Here is a 13933-nt window from a genome sequence, read left to right as displayed (position 1 = left end):
CTGCAGCTTGCTACACTGTTCTTTTTTTATTTGTGCTTTCTATCTGTGTCTGTCTGCTGTTACGTTTTTTTTTTAATGCACAACACCCAAATATTACTAACCTGCTTTTATTGCTCTCCAATATTTAGGTGTATGCACCATCCCCAAGTTCTGATGATTTCAACAGAGAATCTCCAAGTTACCCGTCTCCTAAGCCACCAAGCAGTATGTTTGCTAGCACTTTCTTTATGCAAGGTGGGTAAAATGACTTTATATGGGTAGATGTCACTTGTCCTTTAGGTAGAAATCTGCAGTCAGCCACTGTTGTACTGAATGAACGAGGAAGCGTAAAGGTAACATATCGTGCTAGAGCCTATGATAAAGTTTTATATACTTCTAAAACAGTTAGATGAAGGGAGCTGTCTGTTGATTTAAAGTTTTTCTCATGACATTAATTGCTGACTGAAATTTAAGGGGATTATACACCAGGCCAGATGGACAGAATCCCCCATCCCTTGATTTGTAGGGGCTTCAGAGCAGCACACTGGAGTGATAGAGAAAAATGAGGTGAGGGCTTCTTGACTGTTCTGGAATTTGACTGTACAATATCAGCTAACAGTCTTAAGTTCTTAAATGCTTGTATATCCAACATGCCAAAAAAAAGGGGGTTGCATTGAACAAAATGAGAGCAGAATTCATTTCCTCAGCCTCACGTCATACAATTAGCTCGAACTGTAGTCTGATGAGGTTTTGGAGCATATTGAAAGCATAGTTTCTCAGTATGGGAATTTACAGAGCACTTCAGTTTATGCTACAGAAGGAAAACTCCATTGACACATGGGTTTAAGGCTTATGTAATGTAGTCATTTTAGTTACTTAAATCTGTTATGAAATGTTTTTATATTTTTATGGTACTAAGGTATTTTAGACTATAAATTGATTATTTTGGTTAATAGATGTTTTGCACTGTATGTTTATGATGAGCTCTGCTTAGCCAAACTTCTCTCCCCTCCACCCCCTTTTTCATTATTTCTTTCAGTCTGGAATTTTTATCAACCCTCTTGATACAAATCTGGCCTTACTGAAGGTCTGTGTAATTAGCAGAAGTACTTGGTATTTTCTCAGCTGTGGTTGGATTGTATTTCAGCTATAAAGCCTCTGTTGGTTTTTTGGGTTTTTTTATAAATATAGCAACAGTGTAGTGGCGTGAAAATAGAAGACGCCGTATAAACTGGTCACCATTTCCCTGCTGATGTTAGTCGGAGTAGCTGTATTCTGTATTTTTTAAAATAATTTTGTAAAGGAAAGTAGAACTCGGTAGTCGTCTTCATTAAATATATTTTTCTTGTTTTCTTTTTTTATTAAAAAATAATTATTAAAAAAAAGATGGGACCCACAATTCTTCTGACCTCTGGAGTTCATCCAATGGCATGAGCCAGCCTGGCTATGGTGGGATGCTGGGAGGCTCCTCTTCCCACATGTCCCAGTCCGGCAGTTACGGCGGCCTGCACACACATGACCGTTTGGTAAGATATGCAGCACAGATTAAGGTATTTGTGATTCTATATGGAGATCTGACTTAAAAGAATTCACTTCTTGTTTGCTGCTCATGTATGTCAGTTAAAAACCCCGTTGTCAGAAATCACAAACTTACTGTAGTAGTTTTATGTCCTTTTATTTACATCTGTTGTATCAGTAGAAATCTGTGGCTGTATAGTGGTCTGTTCAGAGGATGGATGAGTCCCTTTCTTTAATAAAGAGCTGGGTGCAGTATATTTGGTATCTTAAAATATCAATATTTATTTAAAGACTACTTAATGTCTTATCTCTGTTTCTCTTCTCTAGAGCTATCCCCCGCATTCAGTCTCACCTACAGATATAAATGCCAGTCTTCCTCCAATGTCTAGCTTCCATCGTGGCAGTACCAGCAGTTCACCTTATGTAGCTGCCTCACACACTCCACCTGTCAATGGATCAGATAATATTCTGGGTAAAAAGTTCTTCCGGCTTTTTTTTAATTTTACAAGAAAATGAAATTTAGGGCTGCATGACGCACAAAATTAGTAAGATTTAATTTATGGGATGCTTGTAGATCAGGGATACTGCACCACTGTGCCATTTCTGTCCTCGGTATGGCTGAGATGAGGCAAATTGTTTTGCAGTCAGCTTAAGACTTACTGGTTTATTTGCTTTCACAGCCAAGCCTTTGCTCAGGAGATTGTATCCATCTAACTTAATCACAATTATCCTTCCATAGTTTAGTATATATACATGTTAATATACATAATTCTGGTTTTGCAGTTTTCAGAGCTGCTGTATCACCAAGGTACTGTGCCGGAGAAAGGCAGGAGGGCTGTTGCTTTGCGGAGCTTGATAAACTGCATCGTAAATTCCTCTCTTAACTGATTTAGAGATTACTAAGTAGCCAGTATGGTGGCTGGTTTAGTCTCTTCCGTGCTTACCTGGAAAGCATGAAATATAGGTTGATCATCTGTTCCTTGCACGTATTTGCGCATCTTAAGATACAGCCGTAGAAATTAAATGCTTGTAGATTCCCTGTGTCAGTTCAATATGATTTCCACTTAACTTCATTTTAAGTAAGTGGAATTTAGTTAGAGTGACTATATTGGCTTTGATTTGGGAACATGTTTTACACTCAGATCTTTAAACAAAACCAAGTTAATGAATCTGCATGGGAAATTCAGGTTGGAAAATCCAAGTTTGCCGGAAACTTGAAACAGCGAGTATTGCATGATTTGGATTTCTGATGTGAATGGCTTACATTCACATTAAATATATTTTTTTGGCATTAGAAGTTGATAATTGGAGAAAGGAGATTCACTTTTAAAGGGTCTATCTTCTACAGTAAAGCAGATATTTCAGAGGATTCAGGTCCTTCCTGTGTTTCCAATTGGCAGGGCTTCAGACCTCCTCTTGGCTTGATGGTGTGTGGAGCAAAAGGGCATGCAAAGCTGCTGATATGCAACTAAGAGCGGGGGTGACAGAAAGCTTGGTGGATAAGAGCTTTTCAAGGATTTTCTAAAAGATGAGAGTACAACACAGGGAATTAGAGCAGGGGGAGCAAGGAGACACACAAGGAACTAACTATTCAGTGAATTTGGCTTTAAGAATTAACGAAACGTGCAGCACTTCAGTGATAACTGTTTAGAAATAAGCTGCAATAATATAATTTTCTGATTTTGATTTTCTTTTCACATTTCATTAAAATTAGCCTGTGATCCTAGAAAATAATTTCAGTGTTTCCTGTAACTGCTTTTGCTTGTTGGTCTTTAAGTTATCATGGTGATACTGTGTTTGACTTTGAAGAGGAGAGCATCTAAATTTAAATCTAATTGTTTTAATTAAATTTTTAAGTATAATGAGAACTGATTCTGTTGACACTAACTTCCTCAGAATATCCGTTTAAAAAGTTGCTCAACTGTATGTGATGAATAAAACAATACAAGTAAATAAAATTTCAGCTTTAAAAATAAGTGTTGGGTTTGCTTTCCACGTTACAGGAAACAGAGGAAATGGTGCTGGAAGCTCACAGACAGGTGATGCACTTGGAAAGGCATTGGCATCTGTAAGTAGCAGTTAGAATATTCAGATCTGAAAGACATATTTTGATCATTGTATCCATTATTTATGTGTTCATTTTATAATATCAAATCAGGAGTTTTCATGTATGAAGTTACAATAATGTACTATGATACGATGTCATACTAGACAAATGTCTATAAAAAAGCAAGTGGAAAATGCTTTTATTTGTAGAAGACTCATTCTGTCTTCCTTTTTTTTTCAGGTGATTGAAAAATTTAGGGCAGATATAGTTTAGAAAGTTGCTTAGACAAAGTAAAAGATAATCATAAAAAGTTTAGGGTTTGGGGTTGTTTTTTTTTTTTCTGTAGTGTTCTAGTTAAAGACAAATATTTTTAACATTACTCTCAGAGCAGATCCTGCCTCAAGGTTTAAAATGTTTTCTCAGTGGCCTTATAAAACAGAGAGGTTTTGAATGTTGTGTTGTATAGCTATAATTTATGGAACAGCCTTTAAAATGCTGTATATGCATAAAGTTTTAACTCTTGTTGGAATAATGTAGATAATGTAAAATATTGCAAGTATCTTCAGTCTATAAACTCTCTTTGCATATGCACACATAGAGCAATTATTTTTGCATTAATACAATCAGATGTACTTTTTATAAAACAGTAATTGATACTGTATAGCAGAAATTTCAGAATTAGGAGCGGTGGCTGGGGGAACACTTTGTATTTCTTGTATGTAGCAAATAGGGAGACTAAGTCTGATTTAAAAGATAGAAGTGACTACTTTGCAGCCCCAAAAGACTGTTTCTGGGTTGGATTCTGTATCCCTCACCTCATACCAGTGAATGCAAATGTGCGTATTTGTGCAGATCCTGTTACCCTTGCATCCCTCAGAGGGTCATATGTTAAAAGATTACCAGATCTGATAATGTCTGTAATGTCCATATTGGGTAGGAGAACTCTGACCTACTGGCTTTGAGGAGAAAAATGTTGTTCCTGTTGCTTTTGGGGATTCAGCAAGTAGATAACAATTCACAAGTCCAGAGGGCAGTTAACACTCTGTTTTTGTCTGTTTGAGACCTGTCAGAAAAGAACTGGGATAATTTTTGACTCCTAGAAATAGCAACGCTTACATACTTCAGTCTGTTCATTACTCTGCAGATGTATTAGGATGTCTGCTGTTCTGCAGCCTGACCAAAATTTCTGTTGTAAGTCTTGACACACTAGCCAGTTAGACCTGCGGGACTTTGTGATGTTTTCCACCGCTCTCCTTTTTTAAATTATTTTCTCGTCCTTTCAGGTATTTTTTCCCAAGTTACTAGTTGAGAAAACCAGGCTGATGGTTTGAGGAAAAACTCTAAATATATTGCAAGTGGAAGTCAGAAATGTTTAATCTAACTGGTGGGTGGGCTCTGGTTGTCATAGAAACTTGTTTCTGTCATCCCGTGTTGTTGCTTGGCAGGAGCAGCCAGGTCATTCCATAAATCATTTCTGTCATAGCTGATGGTGATGCATTCCATCTGCTCTATCAGTGCATGCCATAGTCTGCACACTTCAAATCCCTTGCCTCATCCATCTGCTTCCCCCGCACACGCGCGTACCCAGCACACTTGTGCTTGTTGGGCAAGGAGCACCGTCCACGGTTGTGGAGAGGAGGGAGGTGGTCTTTCCTGCAGGTGAAGCTAGCGCACATGAATTCTGATGGCTAGTAAACCAAGAATATTTTTCCGTTTGAACAAAGTTTTATTTAAATACTGCGAGTGTCTTGACTATTTTTTCGAAGATTATGCTATATGCTTTTCTGTTAGGATTTAAAATGCTACTGCTGCAACTGTTGAGAGGAATTTCTAGTTCTAAAATTCTGTTGATGTACATCTTGCAATAGGCCTTTCATGTGCGAAACATCAGAGGATACGACATTTGTTCTTCAGTTTAGGTATTAAAGACCATACAGAATAGTATGTGATTAAACATGTAAGGCCAGATAATACATTTGCAAAGGTTCTTTTATTTTAGGTTTAAGCCTGGATAATTGTGGTCTTAATCTCAGGGTAGGCAAGAAAGAGAATTGTACATGAAAGTATTTACACAAAGTTCCCAAAGCCCTGTGGATTATGCATTAGTTTGGATAATGAACTAGTATAGATAGAAAGAAAAGAAAATCTGGGTATTCGTGCCATTTCTAATGTGTTTCCCTGAACATTTGCCAAACAATAACCCTTTAAGATTGTGCCCATGGAGGGTTATATGGCAGGAGAAACATCTGGTTTATTTCATTGCCTAATGCCAAATCAAAACACTTGGTCTTTAATTTAGAGGAGATCAAACAGGAGGACTGTTTAACTTTGTTGATTATATCAGACCTCTTTGTGATAACTTATGTTTTGATTCCTACCTCAGAACTAGGGGAAAGGCCTTTGTACGGTCTCGATAGTTAAATAGCCACTGGTCCCCTCACAAAAGAAAAGAAAATGTAGGGAAGTTGACTTCTAAAAGTAATTCATGAATTAAGTTTCTTTGTTGCTTTAGACTCAATAACATTAACATAACAAAGCCTAACTGAAATGTACACTGTAGTGTTTAAAAAATTGGACTAACAGCTCCGAGGTTTGGCTCTGCAGGCTCTCAATTGTGCAGCTTTTGTCTAAGAGCCTTTTCATTAGATCCTGGCATATTGGCACCCTGCTGATTGGAATGGACCATGACTGATAGGAGGAGGAGTCTCATTTGTTGCAGTAAAATGAGTCATGTTACCGTTTAAGCCTGGCAGAAGGTGTCAGGGTTGTTCATCATTGGTCATTTAACAGCACAGTGGCCAGGGACTGCATGCAGAATGAATTCTGACCTCGTATTTTAGTTGTGGCTTTGGTATTAATGTAGGTTTTCTCTCTTATAAAATATAGCAAAATAAAATCAGCAGGTAGAGCAGTGGAAGATGACCAGTTTCAAAGGAGACTTCATCGCCTTTGTTCTGACATAATTTTAATTTTCTGTATCTTATCTGTCTGGAGCTCTCTACAGTTCCCATACTGACACGCAAGATTCATTTTTATGCTGATGTACAATGCATGAATTGCCTACAATGGTCTGAGGCAGTTTGTTCTTTTAAATATATTTGCTTTCTAGCATGTATGAAAAAGAAGAGGTATTTCCATTAGGAAACTGGTGGTCTTTTCTAATGAAAAAGTATGATAGACCACGAAGGAGCATGTGGTCTATCGGGTCCTGGTTTTGTCAGTTCAAAAAATAACATGCGCAACTTAACCAAGTCCCAGTTTATCGTCAGCTAAGTACTGAAATGTTTTATTGTCTGTGTGAAGAGACATCAACCACACTGCCACTGAAGATTTTTTTAACTGCCATCTGATGACTAACAAATCCTGGTCTCTGCTCAAGTAAAACAGGTTTGAACTCATGACCTGTAAGAATATCTTCTGAAGTCCATCGTCAGTCTCTAAACCTGTTCAATTCCCTTCACAAAATGAATTTTCCAAGAATCTTGAAAATTTAAGTTTTAATTAAAGCTTTAAGCATTACGTCTTTAGTTTTTATCAAGACTTTTTAATTACATTAATAGCAAGGAATGAATTGTTGCAAGTTGAGGTTTAGTATCTCAAGGGAGCAACTGGTACAGAAATACGAGAGAAAAATTGTATGTGCTGCAATACATAGCAAGGGCAACAAATTTCAGATGGTTTTTGTTCAGTAGGTACCAATCGGAACTAGAGCTGAATGCGTCCTTGGTATTTTCTCTTCTGAAGGATTAATTTTTAGAAGATAACATGCGTTGACTGCTAAAATCTTTTCTCTCTCTAATGTTTGGGAAGTCATTATTCCTCCGCATTTTCCTGAAGTTTTGTTTAATTATCTTTGTACTGTTAACTCTTACGTATATCGTTCTCCTTCAGTGATAAAAAGGCTGTAATTTTTGCTGCTGTTAAAGTAGAAGGAAGATCGGTTATACTCGTGTTGCTATCAAATACAGGCTGTGCTTATTTTGACAGCTGCTTGAAAATGAAAGTTCTCTGGACATTTTTAGAGTCTTGAGTGTAATAAAGTAGAGCTGTGATTGAAGGATCAAATTGGGATTTTTTTATCAACCCAGCATCAAGACTGACAATTAAAAGCATGGAAAGGAATCCTAATAGCTATTTTTTTTACTGTGTATTATGACATGTATTGATATACAATCTCTTTTGTCTGTTGTTAGATTTATTCTCCTGATCATACCAGCAGTAGTTTTCCATCAAATCCGTCAACACCAGTTGGATCACCTTCACCTCTTACAGGTAGAGACAAGCCATTTGTCAATAAGTTGTTTGTTGTTTTGAAAACATCAGTGAAATCAGCAGTAGCTTCCTTGCATAATTACTTCTGTATTTTGTTTATTTTTCCGTTGTACTAAGCCCAGGTTTATAAATCCAGATTCTTAAGTATTTTCTTACAAGCATTCACTTAAATCCTGGCAACTGGCTTTGAAAATTAGCTTATTAAAATAATCTTTGAAAACATTGAATGAGCATATACTATCACAGCTATGAAGATATCTGTACAAATCTGTACCATTGGAGAGAAATAAGAGTGATTTGGTTGTTGGCGTTTTTTTAAAGCTATATGTTAAAACTCTGGGGCAGCTTTTAGGGATAAACAGCAGGTGTGTGTTCCCTCTAATGAAAATATAGTAGGCTGTAGAGACTATCCAGTTTTTACACAGGATAGCTTTTCATTCATATCTTCCATGAATGCTTTCATTCTATGGGAGAAGAATTTCTGGCATTTTTCAAAATAAATGCTCTGTATTGCAGCCACCTCTGTCACCTGTGTTTTGTGTGTTTGTAGTGTGAATGTGGGAAGAAGCATTCCAGTGTGGAGAAGAACTGTGGGCAGCTGCCTACAGCTATTAGTGGGTAGTGCAGCTTTCACAGACACTGTGGCCTCAGCTGTCTAGTAAAAGTTGAACAGCTGTTCTCCATATAGAGAGGACTGTGAAAGCTCCATTGACTTAAATTTGTTGTTTAACAAAGAACTAGAATTACAAGCAAGATGATGTAACTTTAACCCTGTTCTTTCCTATAGTACAATTTGTTAAATTATTTAACGTTTATACAACAGTCTGTTTTCCCGTTCTCTGTTATTTAATATATCGCTGCAGGCTCCTGGCTGTTGGTCACTTTTTTGCAAGAGTGTTTTGCTTTTTATAAAAAAAAAATTTTAACTTATAGTGAAAGGTGTACAGAATGACCGTAGCTGAATGCTTTTGTAATCTAGGTGAATAAATTAGTAAAGTTATTGCATGCAGAATGCAGTCATATACATATGTATGTGAATATGCATATCTATATATGCAGCGTCACTCAGAAAACTTTCATCATTCATACTTCACTCATGTTTAATGGACACTGTTCTGGTTTTCTGTGGACTTAACGGATTAATGAATATCTGACATGGCATACCTGAGCAGCTGCTTTGGGCATTTTTTTTCTGTAACTGAAAAATCCGTGTTGAATTGAGTAATGATGGAATTAATGGGATTTTTTTATTTAGTGATTACAGTCGACAAAGAATGTTTTGTATATCCTTGTTGTACTGAAAAGGCAGATCAGACCAGAAAATTATTATTATTTTCTTTTTAACATCAAAGCAAATATTGAAAATATTTTGTGGCTGGAAGAAAGAAGTTCTGACATTTCAAAGTATTTAAAGTTTTAAAGATCCCAGTTGGAGTTCCCTGATTAGATACCACAGCTAATTTTGTAAGCATGCTAGCTAATTTCTCATTTTAGAATACAAATTTAAGGTCCCTAAAATTGAGGTTTTCCCTTTGCTGTTGATGCCTTTGTCTGTTGGAACCTGTATCAAGTATAAAACTCTCCAAAATTTGCACTTTGATTTGTGTTCCTTATTCTGGATTCTGATGGCTAAGACAGTAGTAGATATAAGCAAATAACACTGAAATCCTTCTCAGGCGCAAACTTAGCATCTGCTTTACAATTACACCCTCCCACCCCACCCCCTTTAATTCCAGTGATACAGAATTTATCAAGCCTTTGGTAAATTGCTCCAGTAGTTAATTACCTTCATTTATGAATCTGGACTTTTATCTTTATTCCCAGATGAGTCACTAAGAACACAGTGAAGCACAATGTAAAGTAATTACTACTATATTTATTGCTATTTATACTCCTGGTAGCCATTTTCTGTCCTGACCCAAAAAGTTATTGCAGATAAAACAAATGTTTTATGTATACTGAAATAATATATTTTGGAGCATTTTAGCCTTCATCACGATTTTCCTCTTTTGCAGTTAATTCTTTGTTTATTTAGCATTCTTATTATAATAGATTTAACTACGTCATAATTTACTTATCCTTTAATTGTAAATTACAGTAAGAGTGTTCTATTTGCCATTTAAAGCATTGAGAGATAGTAACTTCATGAGACACTGAAGTATATAAGCTCAGTTTGACTATTTGGCTGTTGTGTTACTGAACAAGGACTAATGACATTTTTTTAGTAATTTAAGTAAAAGCTTTGAGAACAACATGATGAAAACACCCAGGTATTATGAGACAATAGTGTGTGTCTCATCTTCCCTGCCCTCATTTAATTTCTAATTTTACATAAACATGCCCAGCGCTTAGCTTTCTGCATAGTTTTAATGATTGTGTATATGTATGTGAAGTTTATATATGTATCTGAATGGTGGGAGCCTTGGTATTTTAAGAATCCTTGTCCCAGGATCAGAGGTATTCATAGGATTCGGTCGGTTCTGAGGATGCAAAACCAGCCCTCTGCTGACTCTGATGCGTGTGTTTGAAAGGGGAGCCAGAGGATTAGTGTTGGGGAGACTCTGAGAGTAAGAACAATACTACAGTGATTACTATCGATGACCCCTGTAAATCCTAACACTTGCCTGGCTTATTTGTTTTTTCATGCTGCTATGTTGGTGCTGCACTAAAAGCTGCAGTTGTTAATTGCAGGGCTTGTGGTGCCAGGATGCTTTTTAACATAATTGGTGGATTTCATGCACAAACTTCTAGGAGGGGGAGTGGAATGAGGAAAGCAGGAAATCAGTGCCATCTGGCAACCTGCGCAGACATGGAGACAGAGTACGCCACCGCTCAGAAAGAGCTCTAGCATTACTAGAGGTGTGATTAAAAACTGCAGGTTGCAGAGCTGGGTTGTTCCGTTGGAGAGGAGGAGTTGAGTATTCCCTCCCCCCTTTTCATTTCCTTTGTGAGAAGTCCTACTCAGAGTTTTGTTCTGGGCTTACATTAAAGAAATAGTACCTTTTTCCATTTAAAAAAAAACCCCAGACTCATCAGACTAGATGCCCAGGCGTTGAGTCTGTTTGCTTTTTTTTCTTAACTGGTTGCCTTTCTGCTTAATATTCAGCTGATGCTTTATTGTAGGAAGTAGTACACTCAATCCTGTTAGTAGTGAGCACTCATTAAGGCCTTGACTTTGGTCTTGTCTCTAAACGTGGAGTTTTGACTGGATAAAAATTTGAACATTACACTGAGCCAAAATATTCTAAAGTTGTTTCATTAATGCTTTGCATAAATAAGTGGGACTCCAAGCATTATTCCCAAGTTCAGGAATGACAGTCATGCAGAGGGAGACTAGAGATCCAGACCCAGAGTAGCTCTGTGAAGTGAAAATTGGTAATTATAAACTTACTCACTGATGTCGTTACATTTTAAAAGAGAATTCCAGCACAGTTATGGCAGCTCTGGGCTTTTATGAAATTGGAGATGGTTTATTTTTTTTTTCTAATTAGAAAGGAAATATTTAGGTATTTTAATGGCTATGCAAGCTGTACTCTTTTTGTTAAATAAAACCCTTTCTTTAAAAGGTAACTACTTGCAGCTTTCTGAACAAAGGAACTGTAATGTTATTAAACCTTTTCCCAGTTTTCCAGACATACAGCTCTGGCTGTTATTGGAAGAACAAGCCCACAGGCTCTTCCTTTAATGAGCTGCTTTGGATTGTATGTCCATAATTTATTAATGTAATTGCTTTATTATTACATTTGTATGGCTGAAAGGAAGCTGTCTCTAATGGCCATAGAATTTCATGTAGTATCTTTATAAAAGATGCATTATTAGTTGGTGAGAAAAATGCATGTTGTACTACTTCAGGCTTTGTTTTAAAAGTACTGCTTTATTAGTTATTGCATTTCAGATTTAATTATTTTTAAATTTTACATGGTAATTAGGTATATTTATGTCAGGTTAGAATGGATATGTATTTGAATTTACAGTGTATAGGTAACATGGATATAATTGTCGAGTTGTTGCACAGTCAGTGATTCTTTAGCTGCCAATCTACCTTAAATATCTGAAATAAGAAATGCAAATAACTTGGGTGTATTTTTACTCTTCTAAACTTGGAATGCATTATAACCTAAAATGGTATAGTGTAGAACTAGACAAGATAAAGAAAGCTTTTAGATCTAGTTTCAGGTTTTCTTGTCTAGTAGAGCAGTGTTATAAAAATGGTTTTGCAGTTATCCTTAATTCAGTGTCTATTTTTCTTTAAATACTTTTGTTGTATATTTTGACAATATTAAAGATATGCCTACATATACTGAATGTAATCTGAAGAAGAAAGAATTCAGCAATCTTTTTACGGTGACACTGGCAGACGGCAGGTATTTCAGATACAGTGTGTGTGTGTGTTTAGTCCACTTTTTTTATGTTGAAGTACTTTGAAGATGTCGCTGCTTTGTCATCAATAATGTGTCTAACTCTGTAGATGCTAGGATATAAAAATTATCCCTCAATAAGGCAGAATGAAGGAATTTGTCCTCCTTTGTATACCCATATGTTAGCTTACCTTTATGCAGAATATATTGATTTTAATTATGTTGAGAAATATTGTGCCTCTGCTTCCCACTTATGCCGCATAAATTCGTGCGTTAACCTAGACAATTTTGACAGGTGCCAGTCAGTGGTCTAGGAGTGGAGGACAAGCCCCCTCATCTCCAAACTATGAAAACTCTCTACACTCCTTGGTAAGAATTGTTGAAAGCAACATAGTACTTTTTACTTAAGAGTTGAAGGCTTGGTTTTGTATAAATCCTGCATATCATTAAAGGAAACAGTAGGATAGCATTACAAATGAATTCTTTGCTAACAAATGGCCTGTTCACTTGAACAATATAAGACGTGCAGGGTGTGTCTTTCACCATCTGTTCCTTGGGCATCAGGCTTCTGTGCTTGAGGACAGCTGGTGCTAAAGCGCTGTTATGAGATTCTGGTACCTTTTCACAAATCCATAGCTAATTCTTATCTAAAGTTCAGTCTGGAGAAAAGATAAAGACTTCATGCCTTCGTATTTACTTGTCCTTCCCCCTCTCTCCCTGAAATGGTAGTCTCTTGGGCTTGTTTTCATTACACTGTCATTAAAGTACTAATATATTTTATTTGTAATTACTATTTGTTATAGGGGAATGTTCTTTTAGTAATTAATGAAACATTTTACAGAAAAACACACAGGAAATAATCTACAGCATTGTAAATTTTCTTCTTTTGAAGATTCAGCAGAGGATTTACTGACTTCATTCTTAAATTTCTGATCCAGCATCGGGAAGGAAAGGGGAAAAATTTGAGGGAATGTTTTGATTACTTGTTAATATTTCTAGTTTCCCCAGATGTAATTTCTTTTTTTCTGGCTAACAAGAATAAATATAAGCTAAATCAGTTTTCTTTTCTTCAATATTTTTGCAATTAAATATAATCGATACGTACATCTTAGAATCCTAACATAACTGCAGTGTTAAATATTAGCCTTTTCTTATCTTAATATAATCAGATCTCTGTTGCATTAACTTGACTAACAATTTATTGCTGACAAGCACATCAGCTGTTTCCTCACCTCTTTTTTGAATTAATCTTAACCTGTGCTTTGCTTCCTGTTCTGTCTTGACTTTGCCAGAAAAATCGAGTTGAACAGCAACTTCACGAGCATTTGCAAGATGCAATGTCCTTCTTAAAGGATGTCTGTGAGGTACTATTTCACTTTAGATGGTGCCTTTTTCTGTTTCAATTAATGCTTCCTTCAGATTCCCCATTAAAAACTTAAATTAGCATATGACCCATCTTTTGACTCCAGCATTCTGCTAAGTCAGTTTCTAGAGAGCTGCAATGTCAGAATTGGTTTTGCTTTGGGGTTTTTTTTGCTTTTTTTTAAATGAAAGTAATTTTAAGACAGACTTTTCTGCAGTAACATACAGAACTCGCTTTTATTTCTGAAATATCTAATCTGTTTAAAGACCCATTTTAGAAAATGATAACTTAAAGTTTTGTCCAGTTTTTTTTTTTTGTAATGCAGGTGCTCAAAAAGCCACTGCCTCTCTTAATTGTTACCAACGTGGTGAGGCTGATTTTATGATCATTCTTTCT

General features: G+C 36.3%; 1 protein-coding gene across 14 annotated transcripts in view; it reads left to right on the top strand.

The window, feature by feature from the left end:
• The window catches only part of TCF12 (transcription factor 12), a 175984-nt gene that overhangs the window by 144291 nt on the left and 17760 nt on the right, over positions 1–13933 (top strand). For 9 of the 14 annotated variants that reach the window (XM_030016097.2, XM_030016095.2, XM_030016091.2 and 6 more), the window contains 7 exons: positions 129–234; positions 1366–1505; positions 1825–1969; positions 3501–3565; positions 7738–7816; positions 12470–12543; positions 13467–13538. In XM_030016097.2, the coding sequence (XP_029871957.1) occupies positions 129–234; positions 1366–1505; positions 1825–1969; positions 3501–3565; positions 7738–7816; positions 12470–12543; positions 13467–13538 (681 nt within the window). The remainder of the gene's footprint in view (positions 1–128; positions 235–1365; positions 1506–1824; positions 1970–3500; positions 3566–7737; positions 7817–12469; positions 12544–13466; positions 13539–13933) is intronic. The other 5 variants (XM_030016100.2, XM_030016099.2, XM_030016098.2 and 2 more) reach the window with 1 other exon arrangement.

This window comes from Aquila chrysaetos, chromosome 5, assembly GCF_900496995.4.
Source record: "Aquila chrysaetos chrysaetos chromosome 5, bAquChr1.4, whole genome shotgun sequence".
NCBI classification, from domain to species: domain Eukaryota; kingdom Metazoa; phylum Chordata; class Aves; order Accipitriformes; family Accipitridae; genus Aquila; species Aquila chrysaetos.
Note: the sequence above shows the minus strand (reverse complement) of the source record. Positions and strands in the feature narration are given on the sequence as shown.